The sequence below is a fragment of the Anoplolepis gracilipes genome, chromosome 1, assembly GCF_047496725.1.
Source record: "Anoplolepis gracilipes chromosome 1, ASM4749672v1, whole genome shotgun sequence".
NCBI lineage: Eukaryota > Metazoa > Arthropoda > Insecta > Hymenoptera > Formicidae > Anoplolepis > Anoplolepis gracilipes.
The window spans coordinates 14,663,214-14,678,742 of NC_132970.1; the positions used below are offsets into that span (position 1 = coordinate 14,663,214).

General features: G+C 27.9%; 2 protein-coding genes across 10 annotated transcripts; both read left to right on the top strand.

Moving 5' to 3' along the window:
* Positions 1–51: 51 nt before the first annotated feature.
* Positions 52–6,807, top strand: Pgm2a (phosphoglucomutase 2). Of its 9 annotated transcripts, none has more exons than XM_072892074.1 (10): positions 52–202; positions 1,739–1,963; positions 2,082–2,338; positions 2,418–2,880; positions 2,972–3,159; positions 3,230–3,407; positions 3,504–3,727; positions 3,813–3,918; positions 5,427–5,650; positions 6,280–6,807. In XM_072892074.1, exons 2-10 carry the CDS (start codon positions 1,886–1,888, stop codon positions 6,380–6,382), a joined length of 1,821 nt encoding a protein of 606 aa, XP_072748175.1. In that variant the 5' UTR covers positions 52–202; positions 1,739–1,885; the 3' UTR covers positions 6,383–6,807. The 9 variants fall into 9 exon arrangements, with proteins under 9 accessions (XP_072748175.1, XP_072748164.1, XP_072748195.1 ...); XM_072892063.1 differs by lacking the exon at positions 52–202 and adding an exon at positions 1,164–1,302; XM_072892094.1 differs by lacking the exon at positions 52–202 and adding an exon at positions 1,329–1,345.
* An 836-nt stretch (positions 6,808–7,643) lies between these two features.
* Hip1 (Huntingtin interacting protein 1) lies at positions 7,644–15,337 on the top strand. The gene is made up of 18 exons (XM_072892041.1): positions 7,644–8,097; positions 8,286–8,492; positions 8,744–8,807; positions 9,657–10,014; positions 10,093–10,154; positions 10,267–10,541; positions 10,650–10,834; positions 11,511–11,649; positions 11,718–11,805; positions 11,906–11,994; positions 12,070–12,273; positions 12,356–12,536; positions 12,646–12,933; positions 13,101–13,342; positions 13,426–13,578; positions 13,702–13,802; positions 13,905–14,134; positions 14,227–15,337. Exons 2-18 carry the CDS (start codon positions 8,451–8,453, stop codon positions 14,388–14,390), a joined length of 2,865 nt encoding a protein of 954 aa, XP_072748142.1. The 5' UTR covers positions 7,644–8,097; positions 8,286–8,450; the 3' UTR covers positions 14,391–15,337.
* The last annotated feature ends 192 nt before the right edge of the window (positions 15,338–15,529 follow it).

Here is a 15,529-nt window from a genome sequence, read left to right on the forward strand (position 1 = left end):
AGCTGTCAGTTCGCACGATAGATCATCTTATAAACATGCTTACATACGCACTACGCACGCATATTATGTGATGTCTATATACGATACCGTACATATGTATATTAATACACAACAGATATATACACATATGCTCTGAAGCTAGCCACACATACATATCTCTTGTATGTGTTATATATAATTGCCGAAAGCATCAACGCGCGAGGTAATTTATTATATTGAAATATGTATTTATATTTTTTATTTATTTTTAAAAAAATATATATATATTCAGATTAAATAGATTCAGATTGGGGAAGAAGAGAAACAAAAATGGACAAAAAGATATGTTTATATATATTATTAGTAATTAATTATTTCAGTTTTAAATACATATGAGTTTTTCAGGAACGAAAATTACACATAAAAAATTTATATTTTCTGTTCATTTTTGTTTTAGATTTAATTGTCCCTCTCTTCCGGTTTAGTCGCACTTACTCTTTTCTCTTTCTGCTGAATTACTTTTCGATGAAACTGTTTCCCCATATACTGTTTCAATACACATATACATATGATTCATATGTATTATTGTATATTCGTTTCAGAAGTATATACGTAAGACTGCAAACGTATAAGATGACGTAGATTGTATATGTTATTATTTGTACTTGTGAAATTGAAAATAATATGCATATATATAAGAGAAAAAATAATAAGAATTATCGTGTTAATTTTAATATTATTTTGATGTAAAAAATATAATGTTATATATATATATATATATATATATATATATATATATATATATATATTTCTTTTTCATTTAACACACTATATATATTGAATTTTTCTCGGTATATGTATATATTAATTTATTAAAAAAATATCTTTCATTAATCAGTCTTATAATAATATAGACGAGTTTTTTAATTCATCGACTGATGAATCGCATGATGCGTAGATACAACACATGCTGCATTTGCGCATCACGTGATTGATCAATTGATGAATTAAAAAACTCGCCTAATTATAATGCACAAAAGACGATAACATGCATATTGCGTTAAAAAAAAAAAAGAAAATTTACTGCACTCCCCTTTCTTCCCTCAGATGATCGTCTTATATAAAAAGAATCAAGGTTTCTGTCACATGTTGTGCAAATATAATATATTATCTCATGATTGGAACTTAACATTCAACAGATCGCATAGTGAGATATCTCTTTTCATTGATAAGGTCAAACATTTCCATATAAAAAATTAAATTAAAAATTAATAATTTGATTTAATTCTTTGCAATAGGAGGAACATTCAAATTGGTTTATAGGTTTGCGTTTCCTCAAAATTTTTCAGTTGAGCAAAAAGTCTATGTATGTGTATTTTACATATACATATGTGTGTGTGCTTGTATTTGGTATGCGATAGCGATGGTGAAAATATACGGGAATCGTATCTTGTATTGCGAGAAGCTGTGAATGATATTGTTATCGTAACCTCCATCGTATAATTGCAATCAATAATACGTATTACACGTTTTTTGCGTCATTTTTTATCGATAAAAAATTCATATTTTTTATGAAGATTAATGACGGATAATGAAAGATAAATAACGAGAGATGAGAAGAGAACAATTATTACATATATGTTAGTGAGAGTCGTTTTTTTTACATATATTTTTATTACATCACGAGAATAATTATCAGTGATTACATAATTCTAATCTTAAATGTGTTACATTTTTTATTACGTGTATTTTGTTACAGAATATTTGAAAGAGACAGACCTCCTTTAAAAGTGATCAAGATCACGTTTTCATTTATCAGAGGGAAGTTAAGTTAATACACTGATCCAACAAATTGAATTGCTAAGAAAAATCTAATTGTAATAATTTAAGTTGTATTGTCAATATTATGGCTCTTCAGTATTCGGTAAATACAGGCAATAACAATCTGGATGCTAAGATCATTGAATGGCTGCAATGGAATAAGGTATATAATATCTATGCTCGTAAATTTTTAATGGATATATATATTTTGTTTAAATATATGATTATTTATTATACTAATCATTATGTTTGAATTATATTAATTTTTATATTTTACATAGGATCCAAAGGCAAAAGATGAGATATTTGAATATTTAAATAATGGACATATTAAAATATTGTCAAATTTATTCCTGAAAAGACTCGAATTTGGAACTGCAGGTCTTAGAGGTCGTATGGGACCTGGTTACAGTCAAATGAATGATCTAGTTATTGTGCAGACTGGTCAAGGATTAACAAAATATTTAATTGATACCATATTTGATGTGTCACAGAAAGGCATTGTTATAGGATATGATGGGCGTTATAATAGTAAAAGGTGATGAGCTATTTATATATAATATTTGTATTAAAATTTAATGTATGTACATGATATTAAAAAATAATTTAATTTTCAGATTTGCTGAATTAACTGCTGCAATTTTCATAGCCAATGGTATTAAAGTTTATTTGTTTTCCAAAATCTGTCCCACACCATTTATACCTTATACCATATCAAAATCCAAATGTGCAGCTGGGATTATGGTTACTGCGTCTCATAATCCAAAAGACGATAATGGATATAAAGTATATTGGGAAAATGGAGCACAGATCATTTCACCTCATGATAAAAAAATTCAAAACTATATTCTTAATAATCTTGAGCCTCTTGATTCCTCATGGAATGTGAATGGAGTCTATAGTAGCTCTTATTATGAAGATCCAAGAGAAGATATTATGCGACTTTATTATCAAGATCTAAAGGAAACAGTTTTATATCCTGAAGTTAATAGAAATACTACATTGAAATTTACATACACTGCCATGCATGGTGTCGGATATGAATATATGGCTGCTGCATTTGAGGTGGCAAACTTGAAGGTAGTAGCCTCAATTCATCCCAAAATACAATTCTCCAGATATTTATTTAGCCATTTCTTCTTATTCAGCTACTCTGTCACATTTATTTCAGCCATTTATAACTGTAGAGGAACAGAAATTGCCAGATCCAGAATTTCCAACAGTAAAGTTTCCAAACCCGGAAGAAGGGAAAAGCGCTCTCGATCTTAGTATAAAATTAGCAGATAATAGTGATTCATCTATAATACTTGCTAATGATCCGGATGCTGACAGACTTGCATGTGCAACGAAAACAAAAAGGTTTATAAATTTATAATATAAATTCATATATTAAACAAATAGCAAAATATACATTTGAAGATATTTATAGTGGAGAATGGCATGTCTTTTCTGGAAATGAACTTGGTGCATTATTGGGTTGGTGGATGATTCATACTTACCAGGTTTTGCATCCTGATGTTGATATGAGTGATATATATATGTTAGCATCAACTGTTTCCAGCAAAATCCTAGCTTCAATGGCCAAGAAAGATGGTTTTAATTTTGAGGTTTGTGTATATATACATATATAATAAAAATAAAAAAGATATATGTAATATAGTTTCTTTTATAAATCTAGTGAAAATATTTCGCTTTGTTGACAGGAAACTTTAACAGGCTTCAAGTGGATGGGTAATAAAGCTATTGAACTGATAAAGCAAAAGAAGGATGTTTTATTTGCATATGAAGAAGCTATAGGTTTTATGTGTGGTTCCAAGGTTCTAGATAAAGATGGTATCAGTGCTGGTACACGTGTAGCTGAATTAGCAGTTTATCTTGAAACAATAAACTTAACTTTACTAGACAAGTTGGAAGAAATATATGAAGAGTATGTTATTGAATTTGAAGTTTTTAAAACCTATATGTAAACATATTTTAATACACTAGAAAAATTTTATAATTCTTGTGTATAGATATGGTCATCATATCAGTGATAATTCCTATTGGATATGTCATGATTCAGACGTTATTAACGCTATATTTGAACGACTGAGGAATTATTCTAGCAAACCAAATACAGTGAGTATTATTTTAATTTTTATATTTTAAGGAGAGTTTTTTTATTTTTTAAGAGGTTTTTTTTTATTTATATGTTTAGAAAAACAGTACTAATTTATGATAATTTGTATCGCTTTTATCTTAATCAGACTTATATTGAAAAGAATATGATATTACATATTTATAAAAATGAGTTTTTGCCAAAATCACAAGATTTAATGAATCTTAATAATCTTGTGTGTATATATATATATATATATATATATATCATTATATCATTTACATTTGCAAAAGCAATGTTTATAATTACATTTAATTGAAAAATATAAATATTTTTATTAAAAAAAAGATTATATATATATATGTATATATGTACATATATACATATATATATATATATATATATATGTACAAAAAATCATATAAAATACAAAAAATTATATAAAGTTAAATTTTGCTACATCACTTTTGTAATATATCATAATATTTCTATCATTATGACACATAATGTGTGCTATTTGATATGCGGCTGTATTCTAATTTGCATCTAATAGTATATGGTTACAAGGTCAGCAAGTATATATGATGCATGAGATAGCATATAAACTGGCTAACCACTCTAGAAGTATTATAAAGTCCAAGTGCTGGCCGAGATATTTGTACATGTGTCGTTCTAGGTGACAGTTGAGTCATTTTATTGCTATTTTCCTGATAAAATATCAACAAACATAAAATGTAAACATGAAATGTGCGTGAGGTATATATGTAGATATATTAGTAGTGATATTTAGTAGAAAACTTTGTTGGGATGTACATTTTTATCTTTTGCACACATAATTATTGAATTTGTGCTACAATTATATATGTGACGTCTAATAACAATACTGAACAAAATTATTTTTAACAAAATTTGATAAAAATTGTTTTTTTTTCTTTATTTTTTTTCTTGTTTATATTTGCTAAGATGACACAAAATAATGTTAGCAATAAGTATGTAAATATGGCTGCTGTAACATTGACACTTTTGCCTTCTGTGCTTCTTGCCATTTTGTTTATTCCACTAGTACAATCATTATATCACCTTACACCATTTTTTATGGAAGAAACAGAAATAAGTGATATGTAAGTATATTTCATAATATTGATCTTAAAATATTGTTTATGTGAATTTGATTTTATTACATTTATGCATTTTAAAAATATATTTTAACAAAAATAAATAAAAAAGTTATTAATGCAAATGTAAAAATTTCTCTTTATGTAATTATACAATTCTTATGTAATTTTTTAAATTATAGTATCCAACTGGAATTATTTTAAAAATATTACATATTGATTTAAAATATTGTTTGTGTGAGTCTATTCTATTACATTCATGCATTTTAAAAATAAATTTTATAACAAACAAAACAGTTGTTAATGTAAACATTTCTTTTTATGTATTTGTGTTTCAATTAAAATTATATTGCACAATTAAGTTCTTCACTTCTTTTCTGTTTTTCATTCTTATGTAATTTCTTAAATTATAGTATCCAACCGGAATTCTGGAAGGAAAATATGCAATAACCAGTATTCGAGATTTGACAACTGGATACGATAATACAAAACCTGATAATAAAGCAATTCTTCCTGTGTCAAAATCTACCCAAATGATTACATTTACGTTCAAAAATGGATTAGTTACTACTTTAAGAACTAGTGGCACAGAGCCTAAAATAAAATACTACAATGAATTATGTGGATCACCTGGAGAGTAAGTTCTTTGCAAATATTTTATAAAAAAACTCATCTTTATCCCTATCTTTTATTTAAGGCTTTAATATAGTTTAACATAGAATATATATTCTATAGAATATTCCAAAATTACTGAATGTCTTTTTAATAGCAGATTCTTTAATTATTTTGAATCTGATCATTTTAGATTTTTTCTAAGTGAAAGTATATAAAAAAGAATTATTTTTCTTACAAGTTTCCAATTCTTTTAATAATAAATTTTTGTAAACTTTAAATTAAAATTGTATTGAATTAGATTTCACTAGATTTCTAAAATTAAGTGAAAAATGTAATTTTGTTAAATTTTAATAAATAAATAAAGAGGCACGTAAGAGTACGTTTAATAGAATCATTTGAGTACAAAAACAATTTTTTGTTAAGAAATTTTTAACTCTGTAAAGTTTTACAAAAAGTTCTTTTATAATCGTTTGTAATTCACAAGTAAATAATCTCAACATTTTCAGTCAAAAAATATCATCTTTAAATTAGCTAAAGACTTTGCTATTATAACAATACCTGATAGTTTTACATAAAATTAAAAACCGTGATGTTTCTATGTAAAAGTTTATATTATCGCGTCGTGTTTAATATAATATAATTTTATTTTAGAGACTTAGCTAAACTGAAGAGTATCTTAAAAGAGATGGTATCAGCTATTGTAACAGAATTCCTTCAACCTGAAGTTAATGGACTTATTCCTCGTGCAGAATAAATTATGATAATCATTGTCATATTACATGCATAAGGATTGATTCGTTCGAATGCTTAAAATGCAGTGTCAAAATAGGTCATGTAAGAAAACTTAAAATATTGTGCTGTAAATTTGCTTGTATATTACTGTTATATTACTGTTATAAGTTTATAATACATTTGCGATGTAGTAATTTAATTCTATTAAGAAATAGAGGTTCCATTATAATTTAAAAAATGGCTGTGTACTATTTTATATTGTTAAAATTGTGAAAGGAAAGTTGGTCAAGTTGCATTCATGTATTTTTTCTACTTTTATAATTAGCATATAATTTTAAAAACAACTTTCAGAAAAGTATTCAATATACTTTTTTTATATTTAATTTTGCAATTAAGAAAAATCAGAATTTATTAAAAAAAAGAACAAGCAATTAAGTAAATAATAATTCAATAATTATAATTTCAACTATAGAAGAATTATAAAATAACAGAATCCTATTATTGATGATTTTAATAAATAATAAATCGATTATTCATTGATTCAAAAATTTTATACATGTAATAATAATTTTTTCTTACATACAACTTTTGCTCCACTATTTATAGAATATTAAAATTCTACAAGAGTTATTAGAATATATTAAAGCCTTAAAAATACTTTCTTAGAACAACTGTATTGTAGATCAACAATAATATAAAGTACAATGTACTGTAAACAATAATGTATAATATTGACAATAACGTAGTCTATTACTTTATTGTATAAACAATGTAGTGTTTATTACTTTATTGTACAAGGACTGATAAATTTATTGAAAAAAATTCATGATCTCTATCATGAAGTATACATCTCATGTCTCTAATATATATATCCTTTTTTTGTAATTTCTATAATAAATATATTGGATAATTTTTTATTCTCAATTTTTTAAAATCAATTTTTATATAAAAGAGGTTTAATTAAATAATACAAAATAGAATAAAGCTTCTCTATGCAATGCATTTTTGACACGCGTGTCTCCTTTGCGTTGTTTTTCCTGGAAAAATAAAATTTTGATTAAAAAAACCGAATTATGTATGTGCAACAGGAAAAATGTATTTGGTACTGTCTTCCGTTAGATGGCAGTTCACAGTTTTCTTGAAAGTTTACGAATTTCGCCAAAGGTATGTTCGGAAATCCTATCTGCGAGGTAGAGTAACATTTAATTGACCAATCAGAACAAAGAGATCCTTAGTCCTTTGATCCTGATTGGTCAATTAAAAATTACGATACCTTTGGAATAGGATTTTTGAACATATTCCATTCACGGTATTCCGGTGCAATATGCATATATGTATATGTATATTCGTGCGGTATTTGTCATCGTGGTCCTGTGAGTTATCTGTCATTTCTGTTGTGTTGATCGTCGGTTGATTATCCGTAAATCGGCCGGAAAGTATCGTCATAGCCTAAACGTCACAACAGGATAAATAGCATCGCGGGCCATCACCCTTCGCCACATCAGATCCGCTTTATACAAGAAGTGTATCAACACTCCACCCACGAGTGGGAGTTGCAGTTATTCGCATGGAATAATGCATTCGCAAATGTCAAGACGCTTGTAAGACACCGCGTGAGTCCAAGACGATACGTTTCACGCGTGCGTCATTCGTTTGAACATGCCTTCGCAACAGAATCATGAGCAGAAAGTGATTAGTTCGAGCTCGGAGTTCACATACATATTCCAGAGACTTCAGGTATGTATGTTGTTCTTTCTAAGGTCAAGCGATTAACGTCTCGCTTTCTTGAGACGACTTACATATTTTAAATATATATATCTATTATTTTTTTTTTTTTTTTTTTTTATGTACTTGTAGACAATATAATAATGTAATAATTGTTATTTCCTGAAATAAATGCAATACAAATAATATTCAATTTACAGTTTTGCAGATAATATATACATTCAGCTATATATAAAAGTTTACAGTTTATATCCGTTGGAAATGATATAAGTTGATCAGTAAATTGACAAATTTTTTTTCGCGCTTAGTACAAACTATTTTGTATTCTATATCTTTCCTTTTGGTGAATTTATTATGCTATCATCATGACCACAATACCACTAACTGATAAGCAGGTTCATCAACTGGTAAGTTTAGAGATTATGCTATATATATGTATATTAGGGATATAACAATTATCTTATATCCTGAATGAATTGAAAGTCGTGTAGATGATATATTGAGAGTCCCCATTTTAAAAACCATATAACAAAATCTTGTTTTAAATAAATGATATTGAAATTTATGTGATTATATTGAAATTTAAATTTATACTGAAATTTAATTTAATTTTTTAAATTATTACATCTTATCATGGATATATATTTATTGTTTGTAGAGTATTAGTATCGGGAAAGCTGTAAATGCGACGGAAACTCCTGTGAAGGAAAAACATGTGCGAAGTATCCTTTTTTTACTTTAAAAAAGCTATGGACCAATAACTCTTTTCTTTAGATGAGTGAAATTTTTTTTTTATTTATTAATATTACAAAAATAAATATAAATAAATCTGTCAAAAATAAAATTTAATGAGAAAAAAGTTCTGTATATAAAAAATAATATATACATTTAATACACCTCTACATTACAATTTAGAAGTATAATTTTTACTTCAAAGATCTATCTCCATTAATTTTATTTTGGCCACAATATAATATTATATTCTCTTTTGCTTTTAAATTTTTGAGATTTAAATATTTAAAGAAATTAAGATTAAAACAAAGAAATAAAAAGTAAAAGAAAAAATGTTTTAAATGATAAAAATATAACTTTTAAAGTGTTAAGAATAGAAGAAACAATATGTAAATTGTAATTTGATATTAATGATAAAGAAGTCACTTTTAGAAAATATGAAATACATAAAAAAATTATTTATGATATATTAATATGTAAAAATAAAAAATGAGTAAAGAGTTCGCGATATAAACAGAAAGAGAAAGAGTTGATATTTTATTTTTTTCTTAATGTAAGAAAAAGAAAGAAAAAAAAACTTTGCAAATTATACAGGTTTATGTAAAAGGAATAAAAATTGTAAATACAAAACTATAATTCAATGGAAAAAAATACTAGAAAAAAATAAGAAAAACTGAAATGCTTCTTAGAACTATTCTTAACTTATTTTGTTAGATCACAATTGTAACTAATAAAACCGAAATATCATTTCTCTGCTTTAGAATGTATGTGTAGTCATACTATTATTATTAAAATGAATATAAATCTAAGAAAAGATAGAATTCCTTATAAATAAATAGATGCAATTATTGGTACATATCGAGAAAAGAGCGGTACCATTTTTTGGACGTATATGTTGAGACAACCATTACAAGAGAATCAAATTGTTGCATGGAAATTTTGTCATGTTTTGCACAAAGTATTACGCGAGGGACATCCCCGGATTATCGTCGATTCTCAGCGATATCGTGGCAAGTTGGAAGATATTGGGAAACTGTGGCAACATCTTAGAGAGGGCTATGGTCGTCTCATACAATTGTATACAAGACTATTAATCACTAAATTAGACTATCACAAACGGAATCCGCGCTTACCTGGAAATTTGCAAGTAACGCCGGAGGAACTAGAGGCGATTGGAGAAAATGATATTAATGTATAGTGAGTATAGTTACATTTTCGTTACAACTCGATTACGACGATTTCAATATATATGTACGTTTAAATTTATCTTTCTAGCTTTCAGATGTCTGTCGAAATGTTCGATTACATGGATGACATCTTGAATTTACAGCATGCAGGTAATCTAGACTGCTCAAATTTAGGATATGCATGCATTTATCTCATATATTTTTATGAGAAAAAAATCTTCCATATAATGTGCCTTTATCGAGCTCTATATCAAAATTACAGTCTTCGGCTCACTGGACTTGTCGCGATCCAACTCTATGACACCCTGCGGACAGTGTCGACTCGCACCTTTGATTCCGTGTATTCAGGATGCCTCGCAATTGTACGATTGTTGTGTGAAAATCTTGTTTAAGCTTCACGGTGCGCTTCCAGCAGACACGTTGGCCGGACATCGTGATAGGTTTTCGAAGCAGTTCCACGAGTTGAAAAGCTTTTATAATACCATCAAACATATGCAGTATTTTAAACATTTAATAGCGATTCCATCTTTACCCGAGGTAATTTTTTTTCCGTTATTGATTGATACAATTAAGAGATACGAGAGTTTGTGATATCACGCGGTATGTGGTATATATGAACTGTTTTTGTACACTTGAATATTTTAGAACCCACCTAACTTTTTGATACAATCCGAACTGAGAACGTATGTTACGCCGATAGTGGTACTTCCACCCGAAGAATCCATAGAAAATCTTATTGATACGTCTGATACGGGATCATTCACGGGCGATCAATTAGATTCTACAAATACAAGAAACGGCTCGATATCACCTGACGCTCTTGCAGAAAGGTATAGAATTTATACATGTATCTTCCTCTTATCTTTGCTTTTTTCTTTTCTTTTTTTTGACATAAATTGGAAACTGGATAAGATAGCATATATATATATATATATATATATATATATATATATATATATATATATATATACATACAATGTTTTTTTAATGTAAATTGAATAAAATGTTATATCTAAGATATAATATTTTTTTGAAAGATAAACTAGATATATATATATATATATATAAGATAGTATATGTATAAGATAATGCATTTTTTAACATAAAAATTAGATAACAAAGCTTTTAATTTAGTAGCATAGAGCTTTCCTTTCTAGATTTTATAAATCAAATTTATCTGCAGTGAATATTAGTTTTGAATGATGTTTGTAAGACCAAGTTAAGGTGAGGAAACAAAAGCAAAACTATCAATTATTTGAAATAACTTTTGAAATATATTTAGCAGTGGAAATATATAAATTATTTATATGCTTTTCTTCAGTTTTCTTTCTTTTCTACAAATAATTCTCCTAAATGTTTCTTTTGTGACTCAATATAATAATATGTAAGATATATAAGACTCTCATTATAATAATATATAAGATGTTTATATGTCTGAAAAATTATAATGCATTTTGAAATAAGTAATTTAAAACTTTTTTATATATAAATGTTTATTCTTTTCAGAGACAGTCTTATTGATCATCTGTATCAAGAAAATGGTCGCCAAAGACAAGAAATAAATCGGTTTTTAATAGAGCATCAACAAATAATAGCAGATCTTAGAAGTCGCGTTTTAGAATTAGAATCAACACTGTCTTCTAAGGTAAGTTTATTGCACGTAGCTTTAATAATTGCACTCTGTTATCAATTTATATCATGTAAATATTTTAGAGCAATGAAATCGTGACAGAGAAACAGACTTGTCAAAAGTTGATGAAGGAAAATGTAATTATATTAGAAAGATTTCAAGAAATAGAAGGTTGGTAAAATTTTAATTTTGTAATTCCTTTATGATTATTAGTGTTTGTTTTTATTTATTAAAAATTATATAGCATTCTATTTGTATCAAATTTTTCAAGGAAAAAATGAAGTAGTAGAGGAAAAATTTAAAAAGCTAAAGGATGTTTATTCAAAATTGAGAGAAGAACATATTAATTTGATTCGAAAGGTATGTACTTGACATTGATGACAAAGAAACAAAAGATTATTTCTTTTACTTACGACATGATTATTATACATAAAGAAAGCTGAACTAGACAAAGAATTGGGAGGACTGAAGATATTACGAGAGCAATCTGAACGTCGGACGATGAAAGCTGAGGAACGACTGCAGGAACTGCTTCAAGGGCAAGGATCGGCAGAGCAGGAAGCACAAAAAGTGACGCAAGCACGCAAAGATTTAGAGGATGTTAGAAAGAGGCTGGACGCCGCCCAAACTGAAAATTTGGTAAGTAAAAATTTTTAATTGACGCTTCAATTCATATTCTATTATAAGTGCACTGATGAGAGAATTTATTATACTGTTACAGGCATTAGCAGCAAAAATAGATTTTATTACATCCGAAAAGACAGCTTTGGAAGGGGATCTTCATGACTTACTGGTACAGAAAGAAGAGCTAGATTTACGAATAGTAAATTTAGAAACCGATGCCGAACGATACCGCAATCAAGTAAAAACGGATGCCAATACAGCTTTATTTGATTTATTATGTAAGTATTATAATAAAATGTACAATATCGAATCCTCGATAATTTTATTAAAATCAGTTAAACGGGATTACACAAAGAAAATTATATTTATGTATTTATATTATACTAGTGAATGCTATATCAGAAGCGGAATCCATTTTACATTATGCAATGAACGCCATCGATAATCCAGCCATATCGGCATTGACTTGTACGCCCGATTATCTCGGAAGTTTATTGGAGCCGACGGAGAAATCGTTAAATGATTTAGAAGAAGCGTACAACAATTATATATCTGATACAACGAAGGGAAAAGCGCTGATTCGCACCGCTATACACGGCGCATACTTGCTGGCTCTCTATTTGATATATGCAAAATCCACTTCGAACACATCGACGGATATCGGTTTAGCCGATCGTGAGTTTTTCATATAATAGCAATTTATATATTGATAAATTTTGAGAAAGTCTGAAATAAATTGATACTATCTATTTAATTAGTTTCAAATAAATTACGAGATTTTCTGGAATATGTGAACAATTTTCTCTATCTTTTTATAAGATTTGTTGCATATATTTTTATAGGATTTGTCGACGAGTGCAAACAATTAGGTTCGCAAAGTTTAATTATATTGAGTTATATTAAAGAAAAATCTTCAATGACTGTGGTACAAATTACGAATGTCAAAAGTCAATTACAAAAGGTTTCGTCTCTTATAAATGCATTATCGAGTACTCAAAACAACGTGGAAATTATTGGAAACTTAGTGGAAAATGAGTTGCAAAGTATGGATAAAGCTATAGAAGAAGCAGTTGCGAGAATACAGGTACTTATTATAAGCATATTTGTGCGAGGTGAGCAAAATGTGCATGGAAAGAGATAGGTAACTTACGCGAGATGATTTAACAGGATATGCTAGATAAATCACGTGCGGCGGACTCGGGTCTAAAATTAAAAGTGAACGAACAGATCTTGGATTCTTGCACGGAACTGATGAAGTATATAAGGAAATTAGTGCAAAGGTCTCGCTTACTACAGAAAGAAATTGTGGAACAGGGAAGGGTATGGCAAATTTATTTCAGTGTTTACTTATGTTTACTATACACGCTGATATTACTAGATAATAATACACTCTATTGCCATTGGAAAAATTACGATGGAGAATGTTAACGATACTTTGTTCAGGGAACTGCTTCGGCCACTGAATTTTACAAACGCAATCATCAATGGTCTGAGGGCCTTATCTCGGCAGCGAAGGCGATTGCGATGGGTGCAAACTTTTTGCTGTAAGGATTACTTGTCTAGCAGTTTCTTTTTTTTTAAATATTGTTACATATATGTAATAATATATATATTATATACAAATATGTATTTATGTATTCTTACAGGGAAGCAGCAGACAAAGTTGTATTGGGCAATGGTAAATTTGAACAATTAGTTGTTGCTTCGCAGGGAATCGCAGCGTCTACCGCGCAATTGGTAGTTGCTAGCAGAGTTAAAGCTGACAGGAACAGTACCAATTTAACTGAACTCTCCAAGGCTTCGAGAGAAGTGACTCAAGCTACAGCAAATGTTGTTGCGACTGCAAAGAGCTGCAACCATCTTGTTGAAGAAAATGGTAGTTGATTTGAAAATATTTAACTATATTATGTCTTTTGTATCATATAACATAATTAACATTTGTTAATATTATTTTATTGGAAATTGTAGAAGATTTGGATATGTCTAGTCTCAGCTTACATCAGGCTAAGAGACTAGAAATGGAGGCGCAAGTTCGTATCTTGGAATTGGAACAGGCTCTTGAAACGGAGAGATTACGTTTAGCCGCTCTTCGACGTTATCATTATCAGCTTGACGGTGACAACGAGGCGTAAGCAAGTAATGGATTTGAATTTAAAATAAAAATATTCAACGATCACGAAAATTGTATGTAGATAAAAAATTATAGCAGTTGTGTAAATTAGTTTACTAAATCAACTAATGTGATGGAGAAAATTGTTTCTTCGTCGTTAGAAGCGGAACTTATTATTCATTTAGTTTCAGCATTTATGTATCGTGCATGTTACATGTGTCTCAAAGATCAACAATAATTTTCTATCCTGTTATGGAAATCGATTGTGAATGTACTTTATTGAATAATGCTCAAATATATTTATATTTACCAGCTACATATCAAAATAATTTGCCATTTTTTATCCAAAATTTGATATAAACTTTTTTCACATCATCTCTTATTGAATTATATCATTGAGCATTTTATGAGAATAAAGTACATTTTACAAAGGGAGTAATATAACGAGCAATGAAATTCAAAATGTCCAAGTTTTTATTACATTTGGAGTAATTTTATAAGAGAGGAAGGTGTTTTTTCCTAAAAAAAAAAAAAAAAACGATTATCAAGTAGTCAATATATATATCTAAAACTTTTAAGATATTAACTCTTTAGTACTCTAGGGTACTCTTGTTTTCTTTTAAGTAGATAATTTATATATATCATGTATCAATTAATTTAGACTCTAAAGCACAAATTTTTCCATTGACAAGAGATTCCAAATTGCCGAATGTATAATATATATATATCGGCGCGTATAAAACTTAACATAAAATTCCTCTAACAGTCTTACCAAAGTTATTTTGTGAACACAGTTTTCTCAATAAATCATCGAGAATTATCTGCGTCGCTAATTTTTATATAAGTTAGGATATTTTACATGTGACTGTATTAGTATATATATATATATATATTTTTTTTTTTTGTTATGCAAATCATGCGGACAAACATACTTTGTCGCAAGGATTTTGAATAAATTGAAACACAAAATTCTGTCTAATCTCATCTGTATAATCTATTGATTTAGAATATATATAATATATATTATATATAATATATATTATGTATATGATGTATATTATATATATATATAAGGTATAATTTCGGAATGTGTTATTTCTACCGATTCTCTGTTTTATCATTAGTACGTTATAGCCATTTACAAAATTTGCAATTATTTAT

What these genes read in the sequence shown, in the direction of transcription:
- Pgm2a (XM_072892074.1), top strand. Translation starts at nt 1,886, where the DNA reads ATGGCTCTTCAGTATTCGGTAAATACAGGCAATAACAATCTGGATGCT. An exon ending in AATGGCTGCAATGGAATAAG is followed by an intron (nt 1,964 to 2,081) that starts GTATATAATATC and finishes TATTTTACATAG; the next exon opens with GATCCAAAGGCAAAAGATGA. An exon ending in TTGAGGTGGCAAACTTGAAG is followed by an intron (nt 2,881 to 2,971) that starts GTAGTAGCCTCA and finishes CATTTATTTCAG; the next exon opens with CCATTTATAACTGTAGAGGA.
- Hip1 (XM_072892041.1), top strand. Translation starts at nt 8,451, where the DNA reads ATGACCACAATACCACTAACTGATAAGCAGGTTCATCAACTG. An exon ending in AGCTTTATTTGATTTATTAT is followed by an intron (nt 12,537 to 12,645) that starts GTAAGTATTATA and finishes ATATTATACTAG; the next exon opens with TGAATGCTATATCAGAAGCG. An exon ending in AAATTGTGGAACAGGGAAGG is followed by an intron (nt 13,579 to 13,701) that starts GTATGGCAAATT and finishes TACTTTGTTCAG; the next exon opens with GGAACTGCTTCGGCCACTGA.